The sequence below is a fragment of the Neophocaena asiaeorientalis genome, unplaced genomic scaffold (assembly GCF_003031525.2).
Source record: "Neophocaena asiaeorientalis asiaeorientalis breed wild unplaced genomic scaffold, Neophocaena_asiaeorientalis_V1.1 scaffold218, whole genome shotgun sequence".
Lineage (NCBI taxonomy): Eukaryota > Metazoa > Chordata > Mammalia > Artiodactyla > Phocoenidae > Neophocaena > Neophocaena asiaeorientalis.
The window spans coordinates 11,395,972-11,417,831 of NW_020172818.1; the positions used below are offsets into that span (position 1 = coordinate 11,395,972).

At 54.3% G+C, this 21,860-nt stretch overlaps 2 protein-coding genes across 4 annotated transcripts in view; one reads left to right on the plus strand and one right to left on the minus strand.

The window, feature by feature from the left end:
* NSG1 (neuronal vesicle trafficking associated 1) overlaps positions 1 to 5,836 on the plus strand; it is a 28,897-nt gene extending 23,061 nt beyond the window's left edge. The window contains exon 5 of the mRNA XM_024741821.1: positions 5,363 to 5,836. Coding sequence (XP_024597589.1) covers positions 5,363 to 5,563 — 201 coding nt within the window. The 3' untranslated portion in view covers positions 5,564 to 5,836. The remainder of the gene's footprint in view (positions 1 to 5,362) is intronic.
* A 2,052-nt stretch (positions 5,837 to 7,888) lies between these two features.
* The window catches only part of STX18 (syntaxin 18), a 122,036-nt gene continuing 108,064 nt past the window's right edge, over positions 7,889 to 21,860 (minus strand). For all 3 annotated transcript variants that reach the window (XM_024741819.1, XM_024741818.1, XM_024741820.1), the window contains exons 7-11: positions 21,586 to 21,674; positions 12,846 to 12,904; positions 11,300 to 11,369; positions 8,840 to 8,920; positions 7,889 to 8,146 (exon numbers count right to left, since the gene is read on the minus strand). In XM_024741819.1, coding sequence (XP_024597587.1) covers positions 8,051 to 8,146; positions 8,840 to 8,920; positions 11,300 to 11,369; positions 12,846 to 12,904; positions 21,586 to 21,674 — 395 coding nt within the window. In that variant the 3' untranslated portion in view covers positions 7,889 to 8,050. The remainder of the gene's footprint in view (positions 8,147 to 8,839; positions 8,921 to 11,299; positions 11,370 to 12,845; positions 12,905 to 21,585; positions 21,675 to 21,860) is intronic.

The following is a 21,860-nucleotide window of genomic DNA, read 5'->3' on the forward strand; positions in this document are numbered from 1 at the left end:
GGGGGTGGGGCGGGAGGGGAGGACCTGAGGTCAAGGAGGAGGAGCCAAGGTGACACAGGAGCCGCGCCCTGAGGGAAGCCGGGTGCGCGGAGGACCACTTCCCTGGGGACTGGAGTCCTCGTCCAGGCAGACGGCAGCCATACTTGCGGCCACAGCCTGACCAGGAAGATGCAGGGCTTCCTTCCGGGCTCGTTCTCTCTGTGCCTGAGACGGAGGCAGGAGTGGGCCCAAACTCCCTGTCCTGCAAGGCCAGGTTCTGCTAGATAACCTGGTCCAGGGGGAGCCAGGGAGATGAGGCCCAGTCCTCGGACTCACAGCAGCTTTGGACGGCAGGTGTGTGCATGTTGAAAAGGCTCTGCAGGTGGTTCCGGTGCACAGCCAGCCTTGGGAATTTAGAGCCCCTGAGAGACTGTTCTGCCTCTGGGGACTTGGCATTTTCCACTGGTGTCTAATGGGTGGTGTCCTTCCTGGAGAAGGTCACTGGGAGGGCTGGGGAGCTGCTGCCCTGTATCCCACGGCCCTCGGGCTAAGGCTGGAGAAGGGAAGGTGTGAGTGTGTGTGTGTCCCCTTCCTCCCTCCTTTCTGCGTGTTCGTACGTGTGTATCACATGCCACCACCCGACAGTTTACAAGGAGCTTTTAACTAGGATCTCTGATGCTCCCAGAAACCCTGTGGGGTAGATGCCATTAGACCCCCTTATACCAACAGGAAGTTGAGTACAGAGACGTCGTACCCAAAGTCACACCCTGCACGTCCTTCTTTATTCGGCATCTGTTTATTAACTGCCACCTCCTGTGTGCGTGGTGGGGTGCTGGGCGTGCCACGGGGCACAGGGTTTGTCAGGGGCCTGCCCTCGGAGCTCATGTTCTAGCAGCAAGCCAGCAGACCGATGTCCAGATGACGTGGATGCTGCCAAGAGTTAGGCAAGAAGGAATACGTGGGTGACCGCGTGCCTGTGGCCACCCCTTCCTGGGGGAGCACGGTGCTCGTCCAGGCTGGGACCCGAATGAGCGGGGGGGTGCTGGTGTGCACCTGCCGTGGGCTGGCCTTGTGCTGAGGACAGACTGGGCCGGGCCTGCTGACCCCGGCCCCCGAGGGAAGGGCTGATGGGCACAGGCGCCCGAGCTTCTGGGATGCGTAGAGGGGCGCGGGCCAGCCTTTTGCAGGGGGCCCCAAGCTGAGGAGTGTCACGAGGAGATTTAAAAAGGCAGATGTGGGCTGGGGAGGATCCTAGGTTTCTGCTTTTTTTTTTAAACCATGAAGGCCCTGGATGAGTGTTACAGAAAGGTCTTAAACACGATGGGAGAAAACTGCCCCAGAGCCTGCAAGGTGTTTACAGTTGGGTGCTCCTCGTAGACTGACTTGCTTTCGGGGAGCTTGCATGTGAGGTTTAATAGCTAGGCCTCCTGGACCGTGGGCCAGGGCTGTTGGGACACTTTCCTGGGTTCCCTCACCCGTCCAGTTATCGTTTCACGTTAGAAGCTCTGTGACCTCCCTGAGCTCACCCACAGCTGACGTGTTTATGCTGGGGTCTCTCCAGCCAAAGGGGGCAGGTCGCAGCTTCCCCGGAGCTCCCACCCCATCCTACTCCTGTGTGGCTCCCGGACACCCCCTGGAAGCCGTCTTCCCCCAGGGTCTTGCCTGCCGCCAGCACCCCCCCCCCCGACAGTGCCTCCCCAGCACCCCTGTCTTACAGCCTCACTGTGTGGGTGGCAGCGGGACCGTCTGTCCTGGTGCCTGGAGGGCAGGGATGCCCCATCCCATCTGGAGGCCTGCCCTAGCCTGGAGCAGAGTCACTAACTGCCCAGCAGGTGTTGGTGGCCTCAGAATGTCTTGCCAGACCCTGTGCTGGTGGCAAGGACAGAGTGAAGGGGAGGTGGCACTGCAGGTGGGGGAGGAGGGTGGCCGCCGGCCTGCTGGACAGGGGCCAGTTCACCTGCAGGGCCGGCCCTGGGCTGAACAGACGGTTTGCCCCTGCAGAGTAGCCCGGCTCCCCAGTGCCCAGGCGTGGCCGGGCTCAGGACGCCGATGACAGAAGGGCATGCATGACCTCAGCGGGCCCCTGTGGGCTTTTAATCCTTGCTGTCCGCTGTGCTGCGCTGGCTGCAGTCCTCACAGCAGCCCGGGCAGTCCTCATCAGCTCCTTTCTTTAGTCGAGGGGACTGAGGCTCAGGCAGAACGTGACCTCGGCCTGTAACGTGACCTCCTGCTCCTGCCGGCCTCAGCCCACAGAAACGCTGTGTACAGCGGCGCCGGGCCGTAAACACACTGCGTCCCTTTGTCACTTCTCTCCTGGAAGTAGCTAGCTGGCAGGTGTTTCTAGTCTGTATTTCAGGGTCAGTGACCTGATAAGGAGACCAGTTCTCCGTGGGGCAGGGTGGTATCAGGGCTGTGGGGAAAGCACGCGTTTATTATTTTCCCTTCCATCTTCACTAAACCAGCGGCAGTGAGCCATGCATCTCTGAGAAGCCCTGGCTCAGGGAACAGAGGCGGATGGATGGATCTGCTGTCAAATTCAAGTTATTTATAAACCTCTGGCAAATCCCAGAGCTGTCTAAAGCCCACTGCCCGCAAACCACATCCCTTCCTTCACCACCTGCCATCCTCCCAGACCCATGAGTGATGAAATAGCAGCCAGGTGGGCCAGGGCTGGACCAGGCATGGCGCCATCACATCCGCCAGTAACCACGCCAGGTAGCGCTGCCCTCCCTCTGCCGAGTGGCCACACCTGCCCCTTCCTAGTGTGAGCAGCAGAGCTGGATCCTGATTGGAGGCCACAGGGTGGGCACGGGGCTGCAGGGCCTGTGGTATCCCCAGGGCCTGGCCCAGAACTGGCATGAGTGACTCTGCACCCGATGGGCAGCCCACCTGTAGGAGAGCCTGTTAACCTCAGGCTGACACTCCTTTTCGCAGACACAGGGCTGGTGACCCCTGTAAGCAGCATCCGGACGGAGAGGGAGCTCGCTCACTTACAGGTGGAACAGGAGGCCCTGGGTCATACTCGGCCCAGCCTCTGCGGTGGCTCAAATGGGAGCTTTTCTAAGACTGAGACGTGGTCCCTTCTCTCGTCCACAAATCATGTGTTCGGCCCTGTGTGGCTGCTCCTGATACCAGGTGGGGAGGCACAGTGGGGAGGCCTCCGGGTCCACTGGGTGACGTTGCCCGCCTGGTGCCCGAAGAGGGCTTGACGAAGGCTGTGGCGTTCACCGGGTTCCCCTGGTCCTGGCCTCAGCAGCTCCTCCCGGGCAGCACCTCCCCGCTCCAGCCCAGCCCCCTGAGCCCTGCGGACGGAGCTCTGCCACACCCACCTCTGAGGATGCTGAGAGCCCAGGCGGGACCGGGACTTGAAGCTGCCAGGGCGTACAGTCCTGCTCCGGCGCCCCGGGGGGACCGCGCTGCCTTGTTTCTCACTGTTCTGCCTTTGAGCTGAGCAGTCACCATCGGCAGCTTTGCGGGTGGGGGGGCGACGTCTGGAGTGCACTGAGCAGAGACCCGGGTTGGAGCTCGGTTCCCACACTGCCCTGTGGTCCCTTCCCTCTCTGGGTCTCACTTGCTGTGACTGAAATGGGACTAACAGATCTCAGCTCACAGGGAGACATTGTGCCCGGAAGGCACTTGGCCACCTGTCAGAAGGAACCGGTGTGGTGGCAGGGCTGGGATGTGGAGACGGGCCTTGGGTCTGCAGAGACTCCAGGGAGCAGCCCCTTAACGGAGACGGAGCTAACCTGCCTTTAGCTTCTGGAGGCTGAAGAAACCCGGGTCGGGCAGGGACAGGGCTCCCAGAGGAGGTCCCCCCGTGCATCCCAGGCTGGCGCCCACGTCCACAGGGCAGTAGCCGCCACCGGCCATCCTGGTGACCATCAGAGACTCTGTCACGGTCTCCACACTGGGAGACTGCTCAGCCCAGATTGGCAGAGGAGTGCATCGAGCAGTGGGGTGTCCTGCTGGGCCCCAGGAGTTGGTAGAATCCTGGCTGCGCTATTGCCAGCGAGGTGGCCTTGGCTGAGATGCTGCTCGGGGGTGCCAGCCGGACCCTGCGGGCGGTGCTGGGAATCAGGGGGGTTTAAAAGTCTCCCTGGTGACTGTGAAGGTAGCCAAGGCCCAGGACCATTGTTACTGCAGTCTCCCTTCAGTGTGTGACAGACCTTGGCGTTCCTGTAATGCTTTGGTTGCTTAGAGACACAGGTAACGTGCCTTCCGCCAGATGGAAGGTTTCTCTCTCTCTCTCTCTCTCTCATTAAAGCCGCAGCTGGCAGGCAGTGGGGCTCCCTGAGGTCCCCCTAGAGCCCCGATTCTGTCGTGTTGCACTGCCGGCCCCCAGGGTGTTGTCCCTCTCCAGGCAGGTTAGTCCAGGCAATCAAAGCCGCTGAGAAGGGAGCGGTGGAGGGCAGGAGCCCCCCAGAACCTGCTCCTGTCACAGCCCCGCACACCCCGTTGGCCAGAAGTTAGCCCCATGGCTTCTACTGGCTGCCGGGAGGGCTGAGAAGCGTGTCGTGAGCTGGGCCCCACGCGCCCGCCTGCCACTGGGAGAAGGGCGGGGGGAGGCAGAATGCAGCCCGCGACCCCTTCCTCAGGGCCTGGCGAGCGACGTGGAAGCGGGGTGGGCGGCGGCTTAGCCCGGCTGCTGGATGGACAAGGGAAGGTAGCCTGACTTTTTGGGGGCCCTAGACCCCCGGTGAGCGGACGAGAGCTAGGGACTGACCTCCCCACCCCCGGGTTCCACGAGCTGTAGGGAAGTGCCTCTCCCTTAGCGGACAGCTGCCCCCCGAGAGCCCCCCACCCTCACGTGCCCTCATGGGGTCCTCGTGGCTTCCTGGGCTCTCTGGATCTCCAGGTCACACAGCTCCCTACCAGACCCTTGTAGGTGGTGTGTCCTGACCCCCCGACCCTTGCCTTCTCCCCAGCGTTTGTGTCCTGCGGCTCTGCACCCTCTGCTCTGGCCACGGGCCTCTCTTCAGCCTGTGTCCCTGTCCTCCTGCCCCGAGGACCGGCTCCTTTGGGTCAAGTGCCCCCAACCCCTGCTCCCAGGAGCCCTTCTGACTCCCTTCCTTCACTGTTTGAATATGTTGCTTCTGGTGGACATGTCAAAAGTTCCATTGTCTTCTAGGAGATTTAAAATCAATGGCCACGAGTGTAAGATCTTTAAAGAAGCAGGAGGCCCGCTGTGTAAGTCCCGTCGCCACGGCCTTGTACAGACGTCCATCCCGTTACCACGCAATCAGTGTCAGGCAGTCAGCTCATCTCTGAGTTTCCTCCAAGCCCGGGGAGGTGCTCAGTGACCACGGGTTGGGTGCCACCTGGAGACTCACGGGCCTCCCTCCTGCATCGGTGCATGCATCTCAGGGGGCGGCTTGTCTTTCAGAACACCCAGTGCATCCCAGAAGGCTTGGAGAGCTACTATGCGGAGCAAGACTCCAACGCCCGGGAGAAATTTTACACCGTCATCAACCACTACAACCTGGCCAAGCAGAGCATCACCCGCTCGGTGTCGCCGTGGATGTCAGTTCTGTCAGAAGAGAAGCTCTCAGAGCAGGAGACTGAGGCTGCTGAGAAATCCGCTTAGCGAGATGGGCAGGTTCCTTACAGTGTCACTTGAAGGTAACAAAGCGACTTTGAGGGACATTTCATTAGATGTAATTACTGATAATTTAGAGGTTACTCATGTATGGTGCAACTGCTTCTGTTTGCTAATGCTGCTCTGCAAATACAGCTTGCTGCAGACCACCCGCGGGCATAAAATCAAGTGCATATCAGCATTGCTAAAAGAGCTCCGACACCACTTTCCATGGTAAAGAATCTTAATTTAGCAACTTGACTGGGATTTATTGGATGCTGTCAAAAAATAAATTTACACTGGATATGCAAGGGGTTCAGACTTCAGATAAATGATGCATTTTGTGGGATTGATTTTTTTTTTTTTTAACCACCTTGCCGTTTGCAAACCTTACACCACAGCCGTATCTAGAGTGATCCCTTGCTTTGCTAAGAGCAAGCTGTACTGCACGTTTCTTCCCCCCTCCCGCCAATGGCAATAGTGCCAGTGGTCAAGATGCACCATAGTGAGCGTCAGAGGGAAGGAAGGAAAGATGCCATCAGGTCGCAGTTGTGCCCTCGCCTGCCCCGTGCTCACTCCTGAGTGTGCAGGCGCTGCGGCAGGTCGGCTCGGGCAGGGGTCACTGCTGCAGGCAGAAGGCTGCCTCCCGGTACAGAGGGCGCCCGCTGGGCAGGGGAGCCGTGTTTCCCTCAGTGCATGTGGACCGGGTCAGAGCATGTGAGGTGGGGACTCTGGGAAGAGGGGACCCTGGGCCACAGGCTGCAGAACCCGTCTCCCTGTAGCTAGTCTGTCTGCTCCGTGATGGGCTGAGTAGGAATGAAACCTACCGGCCCTTTTGTTCACATCTATTATGAATAAGTTTGCACCGACAGCTGTATTAGCTACTTAGTTTTAAAACAATTAGCTGGGTGAGAAAAGTGAAAGTGTAACTGCTGGTAAGCCAAGGCTACTTTAATTTTTATTTTGTGGGACAGATGTAACTCCTTTGATGTAAGAAACAGGCAGGAAAGGCTGGGAGGGGGGCTGGCGTCGCACTTGCAAGTCCAGTTATGACATTTTCATTCACAATCTTTGTAAGACAGTTATGTTTCAACCTGAATCTTGACATTAAAGTATATGTTTACAAAATTGCCAGTTAGATAAACTAAGTGTGTAAGATGATTAAATAGAAAAAGAGACGTTCATGGACATTTTCTTCCATGTTATTTAAATGTGTTGTTTCTGGTGGACATGTCAAAAGTTTCACTGTTTTTTTAGATCAAAAATAATAAATGACAAATAGTGCAAGATCTGTTGCGAACAAGCATGGTGGTCATGGCCAACTCCATTAATTACTGTTTCCTGAAATGTGCTTCCAAAACATACAGTATATTTTATTACCAAGGGTGTTTGGAAACAACGACCATGACCTCGGGGCCGTGGGTGGGCGTAGAGTCATGGATGTTGTGAAGCTGTGCCGACGCGTAAGAGCAATAACTACGTGCCAGAACTTCTGTGGAGATAGATAGCATCTATCAATCAGCAGATTCCAGCCCATGTCAATGCAGTGTCAAGGCAACCCTATTTGTATTTTCTAGGAGACATGTATTTTATTGACTGTAAGCTCATTCACATGTAACTTTTGACATTTTCACTCTGTGCAAATAAAGAACACAGGATCCCCGTGGTGCTCCCCGGACTGTCTGTGCAGAGCCCTCGAACCCACACCCTGGGGGCCCATGCGCACCGGGCGCTTTCTGCACAGATGTGGCCGCAGATGCCTTGTGCCTGAGTACAAGCAGGCGTTCCTGATTCCTGGGGCTCTGGTGGGTGGAGAGGCCCAAGTCCTCCTCTGGACGAAGCTCCGTGGGCCCCAGTGGCCGCAAGTTGGGCCTTCCCCACCCCCTGCCCACCCATCAGGAGAGTGTTGGGGGCAGCAGTTCTGAGGGGAGCCAGGCCCCGTCCCCACACTTCTTCCCGGACAGGAGGCAGGTGGGCACGCACTGACTTTCTAACCTTGGACCCACCAACAATACATTAAATGGCTGTAGTTGTATTCACTAGACTCACAGGGCGAAGGTGCTATCTTTTCTACCGCACGATGAGTCTGTGTATCAGTTGGCTGAGGCAGACAAGAAGCCACAGGAAACAATCCATCATGTGCTGTGAGAAGCTACTGGCCATTGCTCTTCCTGCTGCCACCCGGAGAGAAAGGCCGGCGCCTCCTCCAAGCCTGAGACGTCTGTGGAGCAGGAGGCCCACGTGCCCCGCTCCCTGGGGCGGCCCCAGCAGGTGCAGGAATAATCACCCTCCCGGTTCCTTCCCTCTGGCCGCAGGATTGTGACGCAGACCACGTTTAGTTGTGTTGTTTTCTTTTTCAGCTACTACATGGGCTTAAAACCACAAGTCGGGTGTCCCTTTTGTGAGTACATATCTCCGTGCCCCCTCCCCACCGACGGCTCCAACGCCAGGGACCACGACAGCGCGCCCAGCGCGCCGTCTGCCGGGTGTGGCCGCCTAGCTGTCGTACCAGTCGAGGAAGAGCAGGGAGAAGGAGCACATCACCAGGAAGAAGAGCACCCACACGCGGAAGCCAGCGTTGTTCTTGATGGCCTGGGGGGCGGGGCACGGGGGGTTAGGCTGGAAAGGCTCTCAAGTGCCTCGTGTGTCTGCACGTGCTCTCCCTGCGGGGCTCTGACTGTGTGGACTGCTCAACCCTATGCTTACCTTGCACAGACGCCTTAATCATTAAGCAAAACCAAAAAGTGGGTTTCAAGTCTGTTAGACAAATGGGCTGCATCTCCCTCTCTGGTTAGTCATCACGTGGAGATCATGCACAATTCTCCCAGGAAAAATGGCTCATGTCCACCCCAGGGTTAAACCCACACAGACAGGATGAGAGCGTGTGTCCACTACCCTGACGTGTGTTTCCTAGTAGTGCGATGGCAGTGGTGGTCCAAGATCGGTCCCACGTCAACCCAAACCTGAGGACTGCACTCAGAAAATAAAGTCCACTCAACAGAGTCTACTGTGGTGGCCCTGTAAACAGCGACCAGGGCTCTGGGTCCTTGGAGGGGTCCCACAAGCCTCTCCTGTGGGGCCCAGCCCGGACTTAGGGAGGGACCCCTGCACCCCAGCTGGCTCCTCTGCAGGGCAGTGAGTGGGGTCCTGGGCTTGGCAGGGTGGAACGGGCCCATCCAGCGCAGTCCTGAGACCAGCCCTGTGCACGTGGCCCTGACCGGGTGGACACTACTGCCTGGACTCGGCGCCCCTCCAAATCAGACACGGTGCCCCAAGAGTACCCACCTCTCTGATGTCTTCATTGCCCTCCTTGATATTCTCAGTTGCTCCTACTACTAATTGGTGAATACTGTCAATCTCAGCTTCCTGTCGGGGAAGAGAACAGCAGATAAATACAACTGCCACCTCCTTCGCCGAGTGTATGTCACGATAGTAACTAGCTGCCACTTACTAAGTGCTGGGGCTTTACACACCATGAACCCATGGGTCCTCATAGCACCCGACAGGTAGGCAACACTCTCATTTACAAGAGGGAAACAATTAAAGCATAGAGAAACCCGAAGTCACACAGCACCCAAGCTGCAGGACTGGGACTGGACCCGGTGCCTGTGCTCCCTCCACCCCGGCTGGCCGCCTTCCTCCACTCACTGGACAGGAAGAGTTCAATCGCCGAGTGGCCACCACATGCCAGGGGCTTCAAAGCACATGTGGCTCTAAAACATACGTGCTAGCTTCAAAATGGCACTTTGTATATCACCATTTTCTCTCTCTTAAAAAAAAAAAAAAAAGCTAAAACTTAAAAATCAAAATGGTATGCAGGATGTTTGCAAAAATTTTACTCCAAATACTGGGAAAGCTTAAACATGGGATCCTGGGCTTACACAGGAGTGGGTGGCTAATCAGCCACCATTGCACCCCTGCACCGGCTGCGAACCACACTGAGGTCTAAGGAGCAGGCCTATCTCTCCCTCTAGGCGGTGGGGAGGGAATATAGACGAGTGTGGGTTTTAGGGAAACCTGACTGATACAGTACCGCAGAGAGGAAATCGACCTTCAGCCATCCGATTCCCAGCAGTGAATGCCACATAGTCTAAGGACTTGAGGGCCAAGGACTGCTTTGCTCCAAAATCTCGGTTTTTTTTAGAGAATCTCCAAGTGGGAGCTGGCTGACCACGGCCACTGTTCCCATGAGAGGGTGGGTAAGAAGCGCCTTGTAACATAGATGAGGAAGCCCAGACAGACTCAGCTCTTCTCAGGTCTTAGAAACCCCGAGGGAGCCAGGCAGGGCTCAGCCTGTGCTCTGCAAATCCCTCCCAGGTCGAGGCCCAGAGCCCTGGGGGTGACACAGGGTGGGGCCCTGAGTGGCTCTCTGCCACCTCCTGGGGCACGTGTCCAGAACCCCGGGACTGCTGCTTCCTAACCGAGAACCAGCCCCCAACTGAGAATCAAATGTGAAGGGCAATCAGTGCTCCTCAGTGGCTGGGCTGAGTGTAGGAGCAGAAGAAATGGTCGTGCAAAGTAAGGGCTTTTAGTGCACTTGGGCCCCAGGACCTCAGAGTACTTTGCTGCATGTAAGCAGCCCTGCTGTAGTGAAGGCCCCTGGCCCGTGGCTCTGGCCGCGCTAGTGAACAGTGCATTACCCAGGTCTGCCACAGCCGTGCCCACAAACAACGGCTCCTGGTTCCAGGACTGAGAGCCTGAGGGGGCCCGGATCCCATCCGCCACCCCTGAGAGTGACGCAGGTGACCTCAGCCCCGCTTTGCTGAGGGGGAAAGGGCTAACGTCACGTGATGCATGACGGGGAACCGGGTGGGGGCCGTCTGTCTGACTCCACCTGGGCTCTGAGCTCCTCCCGCCACGCCGAGCTGCCTCTAAGGACAAGTGGGTGCTCTGAGGGGGAGATGTCTGACTGAGCTGTTTTCTGTGTCCGGAGGCTGAACTGATGGCCATCAGGCTTCCAAGTGAAGGCTTAGCAGATACATATTAGAATGGTTCCTGCAACACGCTAGTGAAAAGGGCACCTCCTGTGAACCACCTTGTGTACCCAACATGCAATGATTTGACTGGCTGTGTGGTTTAGGGGGCATCTTGTGAGTGGAGTATCTTAAGCCAAGCAGCCCAGTCTAATAACACAGTGAAGAAAAATAATTTTGTCTTTCAAACTCTTCCAGTCTGTGGATACTAAAAACAACGGGGAGAATTTATCAGGTGTCTGAAAATTTTGCCAGTTAGTGGCTGCTGGAAGAATTTCAGAACTGTAGGCAGGTAGAAATGACATGAAAATCCATGTATGAGGACAGTCACATTTCCTGTGAGGACGGGACACCTGAGGTGGCGGGGACGCGGCATTTGAGAGGGCCAAGTCTGAGCTTGTAACACCGCTGACTGAAAAGCTACTACTCACGCACCATGCTGGGTGCTTTCCATGGGTTATTCTCGGAGCCTTACGACAACCATGCAAGGGCCACTCTATTTTACAGATGAAAAAACTGTAGTTCAGAGAGGCTCCCCAGCTTCCCAGAGGACATCCAGAACCAAAACCTAGCCGCCTCCCTCCCCCACGTGCTCCGCTGCACAGGGCTGGGGCGTGTGGGGAGCTGCCCCGGACTGCAGAGGCTGCTCCCGGGGAAGGGGAGGCTCCGGGCACACAGCTGCAGAGGCCCAACGACCTCAGAAGAAATGTCCCGAGTTCTTAGTATATCCCCATTTTAAGCTAAATCTTAAAACCACTATATTTTTTCTTACTTGTTGTAAAACCTTCTCTGTGAATATCTCTTGGAGTCTGGAAATTTCAACCACTTTCCCTTCGATTTGCCTTCATAAAAAAAACAGATTACACATTAACTATTAGTACTTGGCGACCTTAACAGCAGTGTCACACATTTCTAAAGAAGTCGTCTCTTCTAAGTGAAGGCACGAGAGAGGGAGGGGACGCCGCATCAGGCTCAGGGAAGGAGAACACGGGCAGAGGAAGATTCACTCTCCTTACTGGTTCCCCTTTAACATCCCTCAGCTTACTGGGGCATACTGGACTGTTTGGAAACCCACCCCGCCCCCCTGGATAAGCTGGCTCCGGGGCCCAGCCTCCTGAGCCAGTGCCCGGGCCAGGGGCACGCAGCTGCGCCCAGTCACACAAAGTCAAGTCTCCTTTAATGCCGAGCCCTGTCCTAGCAACACAGTGACACATGGGGGGGATTCAAAAGAAAACGTCAGAATGTGTTGTCACCCAACTTTGTTACCTCTCAGCAGGTTAGGGGGAAGAGTGCATTCACCGCTCAACCCAACTTTGAAAGGAAACCTGATTCTGGCAGAAAACATCGCATGCTGGGATCAGCAACTAAGTGTGCGGACTTCTCCCCGTTTCATGGGCGGCAAGGGTGGCCCTGGGGCGGGCCGGGAGGGGCACGTCTAGAGGCTGAGCTGACAGCTGCTTTAGCACAGGCAGCGGCTGAGCTCCAGCCCAGGAGGAAGCGGAAATGTTCGATGGGGAGATGATCCCTAGTTGTGTCGCTCAGGCCTCGAGTCCCCCTAGACCAGGTGAGGGAAGGAGAGGAGACTTGGGAGAAGAGTAAGGAGGGGTGAGGGTGGGGAGAGCGCCATCTCTGAGGAAGGACTGGGAGACCCGCCTGTGAAGGCAGAGACGGGGAAGAGCCGGGGGCAGCGATCAGAGGGAAACACCTGCACTCAGTCTCCAGGGCTGCGCAAGCGTAACGTCAGGATGCATCTTCTTTTGGGAAGTGACCACGGTGCAACAAGAGTTTCGGCGCATCCTTTCAGAATGCTCCCGGCATTCCCAGGGCAAGAGGCCTGAGTGCCTTCACCTGAGGGCTGGTAACCATACCTGTGTGGGCCACGGCCATGGGCCTTCTGCGTGGCTGATCGCTCTGGTGAGGGAGCAGCCGGACCCCAGTGGAGCCATCTGCAGGGCTTCCCTCTGTGAGCCGTCCCTCACGAGGTCTCCCTTTCATCTTAGAGTAATTAAGTGTAACTAGCCCCCATGTGGCAGTGGTCATTAGGTTTGGTGTCATCTGCCATCATGAGCCGATCCTCCTGGATGGGGCAGCAGCACCTGGGCGCCTCGTAGCAGCCCGTGGGGTTATCTCAGAGGCCCACAAGTCGAGGGGAGTCAGTGAATTCAGGCAGTTTCCTTGACCCCCTAAATGGCGGGAGGGGCGCTACATTTGGCCCAAGGGCCACATGTGGATGCCTGGGCACCAGAGTAAATAAAGTTCCTAGTTTTGGGGAAAGTTGTAAACTAGGCCATCGGCTCACAAAGGAACCACACACATACCTCACTTCGTCAAACAGGCTGTTCATTTCACCAATCAGGCGCTGATTTTCTTGTTCGAACTGTAAGGAAACAAACACGTTAAGGATGAGGACAAACTGACTAGAGTCTCAGAGCACCACAGCCAAAGGCAAGTGTCGAGCAAGGCGTGCCTGTGCAGAAACCTTTGATCCGCCCTCTAAGAATCACTGTGGAGCCCCTCTTTCCAGCATGGATCGTGGCAGCATTGCTGGAAGACCCTGAGTGTTCCTGTGAGGATAGCCAGGCCGTAGGAAGAAAATGAAACCCCGCAGTGCAGCGGGGCTGCCTGTGGCTGGACTTTCCATCTCACTCATCTGAACCGCAAGCATGCAAGCCGACTCTGATTGGGAGCGCGGAGGCCTGTGGGTCAGCCCCGTTAGGCTGGCTGCCCTGCTCTCCCTCTGGGCCCTCACGACCTACTGATATCATCCTCTTTAAATGGAGCGGTGAGGCTGTGCGGCCGTGCTGAATCAGGGTAGTGGCAGGACCGCGCTGGGACTCAGTCTGATCGCAGAGCCTGGCCTTGGCCAGTCACCACAACAGGGACACAGGCCCGGGAGCTGGAGAAGCTGCATTCCCGGTGCTTGGGATGGCACCAGGCTTTGGGGCTTAGTCTGGGTAAGTATACCACCCCAGCACCCGGGGAGTTCATCAGAGCTGAGCTAACTCTGCAGGGTGGACAGCTGCTCTCCCAGCCATCCTGCCAGCTCGATACTGGTCAAACGCGAGGACGGCGCGCATCTGAAGCGCCGCCATGGCGTGGGACCAGGAGGAGCTTGTCGTCCACGATGATGACTCAGGCCTCACGCGTCCACTCCTCCGTCTCCTCCCCGACGGGTCCCACGTGTTTCCAGCTCACGTGCCACCTTCTCCATGATACTGTCCTGGGCCTTGGAGCTCAAGGTTATTTCTCATTTTTCTAACTGTGGCCTGGTATCTTCTCAAAATCCCTTAGAATATTAGCCATTTTCTGCCTTGTACCGAGTTGTGTGTTTCTCAAACTGTCTGCACGACTATGAGCCGCTCAGGTGGGAAACGTATTGGACCCACACACATTGGAAAAGGCCGCTGTCCACACACAGGGGCTTGGTCCACCAGGGAGGGGGGCTGTGCTCTCACCTCCGCACCTGCCCGCGCAGCAACCTTGTTACAGCCGCCGGCCCCTCCGCACCCCTTACCTCCGCCTTGCTCACTCCCGCACCCCGTCACTCAGGGAGGCTTCCTCTAGCGGGGCCTCCTCAACGTCAAGTCCTTTTCCTCTCCCTCCAGCCCCTCTGCGAGGCTCTCGGCTGGCAACCTCCCTTCCTACTCTGCCAGTTTTACTTGGCACACTTGCCGTATTCGTTCCTTCCCTGCTATCTAAGTTCTGCCCTCATCTCTCATAGTCTTCAGTCTGCCCTCCATCCCGTCAGTCACATGCCGGCCCTGCCCCTGCACCCTGCAGATCAGGTCTGACGCCAGGTGCACGAGCTGGCTACGCCCCAGGCCTCTCCAAGGGCATCTCCTGCCATCCCCTGCCTCATCTCTGCACAGGCTAGCCCTCAGCCTAAGGTGGATTCATCCTCTGGCTGGGGAACTCCAGCTGGTCCCTAGAAACCCAGCATAGGCACCTTCTTAGTCATCAGACGCAGCAGGGCAGGTTTCATCATGTTCCACCATCCCCCTCTCTTTAAAGCTTCTCTGCTCTCGCCTCCATCACTGCACTCCCACGCTTGTTTGGGGTCTGGCTCCCCTCCTGGGTGGGGTGGTCTTTCTCCTCTGGACCTCGAGCCCAGCACAAGGGCCCGAAACACGACAGGGCGTGGGTTCCCAGCACCAGCCGCTCATCAAAGCACAGAGGCCTCTACTCCACCCCAGGCCACCTCAGAGGCCGGGGTTGGCGAGGCTCCAGGAGGCCGGAGCGGTGGGGAGCCTCCTGCAGGGCCGGGGCAACTGGCAGGCTGCCTTGCTGGCCGCTGCCAGGGCACTGCCACGGCCCTTCTAATTATGTGTCAAAAAAGCTATTTAAGGGAATAAAAGCGTCACTTTTGAGTCTGAAAGAATCAGCTCTGTTAACTGTCAACAGTTACTTAAGAGTCTGATATATATGAAAAAATACAATTACTTCAGCATGTGGGTGCTAATTTGACTAATTTTCTCAGACCTACCCTTTCAAATCTACAGCCCTTTCATGCTTTTAAACCGTTCCTAAACAAAATTAACTAGGGGTTTGAGGTGGTGTATTACTGGAAATGGTCCTTGGGAACAAAGCTTTCTGTTTGTTTCCTCCCCAATTTAAGGGCACCTGGCTTTCTTTTAAGCCTCTTGGTAATTGTTACTTTTTTTCTTTTGGTTGGTAATTGCTACTTCTGAAGGGCTCCTGTTAGCAGGGTCAGGAGTGGGATCAGATTCTGGCTCTGACTTCCTTCCAACCCATGGGTTCTTGATGCCACCTGAGAAACTCCCCATTCCTGGAGGAAGTGAGAGAAACAAATGCCTCAAGGGATCAAGCAGTGGTAAGGGCTGAGGAGAGAGGTTTGCCAGACCACATCCATGGAGAGCAGCCTCCATTCAGGGGTTGGGAGTAACAATGAAACCGCATTTAAAAACCCAACAAAACCTGTTTCCCACAGGGAGCCATTTAACGAGATCTGGCCATGCTCTGGTAGGTTAGGCGGCGGCCAGGATGCTGACCGCATTCACTCGCACAGGCTGCAGGGAGGTTTCCGAGACTGTCTGGGCAGCAAACCTGTACACCTCACCTCTCATCCTCTGAGTAAGGCAGGGAGCCACCAAATGCCAGCCTGCGGGGGGAGGTAGGGGATATGCCAGGGGCTTTGATAGCCCAGTTCCCGTGGCCTCACGGGAACTTCCTGGGTGACCCTGCCCCAGTCACTGGCCTTCTGTGTGGCCTGTCAGTTTCTCTTTGTGAACAGATGTAGTTGGTTATTCTTATCCTTTCCTGCCTGATCCTGAGGGTGGGGAGGGACAGCTCCTTTATCTTCTAAGCTGTATGCCCTTGGGCAGGTAACTTAACCTCTCTGTGTCTCTGCCTCCATCACTAAACTGGGGATAATTGTAGTACTCAGTAGGGTCCTTAGGAGGAAGATACGTGCTAATCCGTGGAAGCTGCTTACCAACTTCACCTCCATAGACGTTAACTACTGTTGTTTAATCTCTTCAGGAGCAGATCCTGGATATGCAAAATGAGTCATTAAATGCTTTGATGGCCCCTTCCCCCTCCCTGGTTTCAAATTCTAGAGGGCCACTACTGGTCTCCTACCCTCTCAGGCCTGAGAAGCACAGGCACACAGAGCTCCCTGGGGCTCACTGGCAGCCCGCACGGGCAGGGGCTTCCCAAGGTGCTGAATGCAGCCTCGGCTCCACGATCAGCACCAAGGGCAGGGGGACCTACAGGCCCTGCGACGACACACCTGCCATGTCCTCCATCTCCATGAGTCCCAGGAAAGGGAGATGAGAGGTCCGGATGATGGAGGAGGAGCATGGCGGCAGCCAGCCTGTCCTTCTGCGCCACTGCACTCTACACTGCTTAGGTCTCACAGCAACACACAGCGCTTTCCCTCAGCGCAGACCCCCAACAGCAGTGGTGGGCATCATGGTTAAGAGTCTAGGACTTGGGGGCCCAGCAACAGTCCCTACCACATGGGGCAGCATAAATTAATAAATGCTCAAGCGCTCATACGGTACCGGGCTGAGACGGTTACATGCACGTCAGGCAGTATCATTTAACTGCTTTATTCCATTCGGAAGTAAGTCAGACTTTCAAGTAGGGCCCCCCAAAAGGGCTGATAATCTGGTTTAAAGGATACAGATCCACATTGTGAATACATTGTCACAGAAATCCTTTTTTAATCTAATCCTCTTTACTGTAGTTTTAAAAAGAAAATCATTCCTACCAAGGCCTTTGAGCGTCAGATGAGACCAGGAGAAGGATGTGCATTGCAAAGACCTACGAGCAGTTCACTGAAGCAACACTGTGAACCCACAGGGGGCTTGGCCTAGAAGGCAGTCTGCCCCTTGGCTCAGGAGACCACCGCCCAGGCCCACTCTGGGCTCTTCTAGCTGTGCTTTATCTGTGCCAAACACCTTCACACTTGTGGCTCTGGGACCCTCACCGTGACCCCCACCTGTGCCCCTGTGAACCTCCCCAGGGTCTGTGCCCCAGCATTCACCTGTGTGGCGCTCAAATTCCATCAACAATTCTCCTGTTCTCAATGTGTAAGCCAAGCTTGGCCACAGACCACAAGCCCTGCCAGCCAGCCCCCTGGTGCTTCCAAGGGCCCACCTCCGGGGACAGGGGCTAGGGACACCTTTCATGTGATCTGAAGAACAGAAGTCACATTCATGTCTTTAAAAATTATTCCAAGAAATACATCACTGAGTGCAGTGGTTTCACTGGAGGCAAGTAAAATGAATGTGGGCTTAGAAAGGAGGCATTTTCTCTGGGTAGCATCAGAAAACAATTTGGTTCCGCTCAGCCTGACCACAAAACATCTGCTTATATTAACTCAAAGGCATTAACATCCCTGCATCATGAGTGATGCATGGAAACGTATCGTGCGAGTCATACAATGCTCCGCAGCCATTCTGGAATGAGTAACAGCAGCTCCTATGGGTGAAATAATGAATGAAACTGCTATTATAGGGCTTAATTCATTATTTTACCCCGAGGAACAGTGATTATGACTTATGACCACAATTTGCTGTAACACTTTCCAATTTCAAACCAATAGTATGGCATTTCTTTCTCTTCATTTTCAGGGTTGAGCCTTTTAAATAAGGTTCGGGTCAGTCAGACTGTAAGACATGGTACTTAGCTATGAGCCCCAGTTAAGAAAGAAGTGAACTGAACATTAAACAGCTTGTCATAAAAGTACTGAACAGTACAGCCTTCTGCCCCATCCTCTTGCAATTACGCGATAAAAATTAGGGAGGTCCTGCTGGTTCTGATTGCTTAGGTCACTGATATCATGACGCCGAAATAACTAGCATTATTGGGAATGATCCCTGGCATGTTTCTGGACAATGTTTCATTCATTTGGACACTGCTTGGACAAAGCATGGTGCACCAACCATCATTATGGAAAGACGAGCCTTATGATATGAACATGTGTTTCTCATACGCAACAGCTACATACATCACACTCGGAACATGCGCAGGGAACCCAGAACCACATGGGGCCAGCAACGATCTCTCACTGTTTGTGAGGGAACATTCTCTGAGCAGCTGCTACGTGCCCTGCACTTCCCTGGGCACTCATACATACATGACTGTATTCCTGACAATCCTGTCAACTTACCAAGCTGAAGTTCAGTGAGGCTTATTTTCTTGCCCCCAAATCACACAGGCAGTAAATGACATAAAGAGGGTTAAAAACCAACTCTGTCAAGTCCCAAAGCCCTTAACTGGGGCCATCTCTCACTGGGGCCAAGCATCAGCTGGTCACAGATATCCTTGCTGCCAGCCTTCCACGGGTCCAGCCCCCGTGCCTCCTGCAGCTTCCAAGCACCCGTCTGTGCAGGTTAACAAGCTGCTGCTGCTCACCACTGCCTGCGGGGAAGGCAAGTCCTCTGGCAAACGACTGACTGCCATTCTTCTAGCTACTTCCTTTATGAAGCGGTGCACTGTATTTTTTAAAAAGCCCTAAATGGAAGCTAAGTTCTGCCTAAATACAAATGTATTCTCTCTTAATGAAGGGATAGTACTATACATATTTTTATCTCTAGCAAAGATAGGTGGTCATGTTACATGATACGGGGGAACGTGACACCATTTTCAATAATAAAGTTATTTTGTGTAAGCTGAAGGAAAACTATGAGCTTTTAAGAAACTCTGGCCATCATTTGGCTATCAGGGAGCGTGATCAAATTGTCCACCTGGGCATTCCCTCCAGCGTTGTGTCCTGGGGTGATGTGCTGTGCCTTTCTCTCCCCTGTATGCACTGTTTCAAACACCAGCCCTCAGGTGTATCCCACAGTCACGTCTCCAGCCCAAGCCCCAAGCCCGGGATCCCAGCGCCCACCAGACACCTCCTGTCCGTGACCAGGTCCTCATTTCCTGACTGCCGGCATCCTGCTTCCCCAGGTCACAAAGCTCCAGGCTCTTTCTCCTGCCTCACTCTCTTCACACGCCCTGCTGCCCTCCAGTGGATCACCAGGTCCAGTCCACTTCCCGCAGCAGCTCTCTCATCTCCGCTCTCACTTCCACTCCCTGGCCATCGTCTTCAGCCTCTCTCTACTTGACTGGGCAGCCACAGCTACTGCCTGGAGTCTACACTGCCGCAGTCTACACTGCGAGGCCTCCGGGTCACGTGCCTGCTGGTCTGGGGGGCACTGAGCATGTACTCCAAGTCAGAGGTGTGGAAGGAAGGCAGGGGCCTGACAGGCCACTTTAAGGTGTTTGAGTTACTTCCTTAGCTCAGAATTATTTTTATCTATCAGGGGCACAGATAGCTCTGCTTCTTGTTCTAAAGAAAGTCCCACAGCCTCTGAGGGAGGCAAGTCCCATAGCAAGTCCCAGGAAAGTCATGGCTAATGGTGTCATCACTGGAATCAGTGTCACGCTTCTAAGGTGATGATCTTAAAGGGGAAACTGCTCACCTGGGTGAATGAATGTTTGTGAAACAGTCCTGAGTATAAAATATGTATGAAGACTCCATGGAGCGGCAGCTGCCACCCCGCTTGGCCCTTTGATCCTGCCGTGAGGGCAGCACACGCACCACAGCTCTTCCCCACACACGTGAGCACTGCCCAGGCCCCCCCGACCCTGTGCAGCCCAGGGCTGCCCTGCCTCTGTGCACACCTGCCACTCTGAAGGGGAAAGGCTGAGGGAACTCAGTTATGAGTGCCTTCTGTATGCCTGGCACCATCTTGGGTCAACTCCCTCAGTCATTAGCCCACCGTGAGGGGCCGCCCGTGTTTCAATCCCACAGTCAGGCATGGGGAAGCAACAGGAAGCCTCGAGAGCAAGAGGATTCCGAGCCAGCTTTATGCTCTCGGCAGCCAACGCTCAAGAGAGCAGACCTGGCCCCCTTGCTGGGGCTGGTGAGGCCTCTGTCAGGCCGCCCAGGTCAGTCTGCCAGTGCTCCTATGCAGGCTACACCCACCTAGACCACCAGATCCCAGCGGGCACTCACATGAGCTGTGACGCGGGAAGCAAGCTCAGGGTTTGGAGCCAGGGCTCGGGCACGGAGCATGGCTCAGGTGCTCGGCTCTGTGACCTTGCACGGGCTTTGGAAGTTTGTGCCACATTTTCGTCAACTATACAAGAGAGATAACTCCTACTTCACTAGACTGTTACGAGATTAAACAAACAAGGCCTGGTGCATAGAAGGTGTTCATAAATATAAATAATAATAATAACTTAGATAGAATATTCTAGTAGTTCTTACTGATGATCCTGCTTTACCATTTAAAACAACCTACAGTTTTTATATTATATTCATCAAAGTCACTCATCCATTCAACAAACAGTTCCCACCCCTGCTCTAGGCTCTGGGAACACAGCAGTGAAGGCAGACAGATTTCCACTCTCGGGGCACTTGTATTCTAGTGGAGGGATGAGGGCAGGATGTGGGCACACAGACATAGTGGCTGGGGCCACTTCAGGCCAGGTGGTTGGGGAAGGACTCTCTGAGGACATAACATCTGAGCCTGTAGGACAGGAAGACAAGAGTGAAGAGCTTGGTGACACAAATGCCTCTGTGTGAGGTCTGGGAGGAGATGGGTGCCTCTCTCACTCGACAGCCATGGCTCGAATCTCTACCTCTTATCTTCTTCAGGAGACATCAGGAGACCGCTGACTCAACCAAGTAGGTGGCTCACTTACTTGCGGCCACTCAAGTAAGTGGCTCAACCACTCAACCACTTACTAATGAGGGGCCCTTGGACAAGAGAGCCGACTGCTTTTTGCCAAAGTTACAAGAAGACAGTAATGTCCCAACACCTCTTAGTGTGATTACTGAGACTATCACAGATAAAACCAGTACTAAAAAGCTCTGTCCACCGTAAACAGCTGCAAATTAAGATGTCATTTGCCAGGCACAGCCACTGGAGGGGGACTATGTGGGAACCAGCTTCTCAGCTCTTTGGGCAAGGCCAGCATCCCACCAGGGCAGCTCTAGGACACATCTGTTCCCAACCCCAGGTACACGTACTCCATGTGGCTCTGTCACACCGATGTCCAGACAGCTGTGCATAGACCCGGCTGTAAACGAACAGGTAGGGGCTCTGGCCAAATCTGTCCCTTTTCTTTTGAAACTCACCCAGAGATAATAAACTACAATTGGCAACTAGGGGACAGGTAAATAAAAGGAAGTGATATTCGCAGTTAAGGTGTTACTCTTTCATTCTTCAGCCATTACTTATGCTTTCCTCACATTACCATGCACCAGTAATTCAAACAATTAAAAAGCACCATAGCAGCGATTATAAAAGACCCATTTAGAATAGAAGACTATTTTACTGCCACGGAAAAGACATCTAATATTAATAAAATTATTCCAAGGCAATTTCTTCTTTAAGCTACTACAAATTTTAAACATAAGAAAAGCATACTAAGAATCTGGAAATCAAGTGGAAAATTGATCTAAAATATTTATTTATAATTTTTAAAACTCAGTATAAAAATTAGGGCAAGGGCATTTAGGATGACCTCCTACTCAATGAAATATTCTTACTAAAACTAGTTAAAAATACATGATTAGGCAGAGAATAGCATTACCATTTGTATTTCTTCTGGGGATAATTCATCTTCACCTTTCCCATCTCCCCAGGTTCCCAATTCAGGTTGTGCTTCGGCCGGAATCTTTTCTGTTAAAAAAAAAAAAAATTTGAAAGTAGGCAGAAGGCAAAATATTCACTTTAGAATAGGTTGTCTTAGGATGCAGGCATATTTAAAAACATGAGATGGAAGGAAATCATAGAGCTTCGTCCACATTCGACTGTTGGTTAATATTCAAGCACTGCAGCATGACTCTTTACAATGTAAAGATCTCT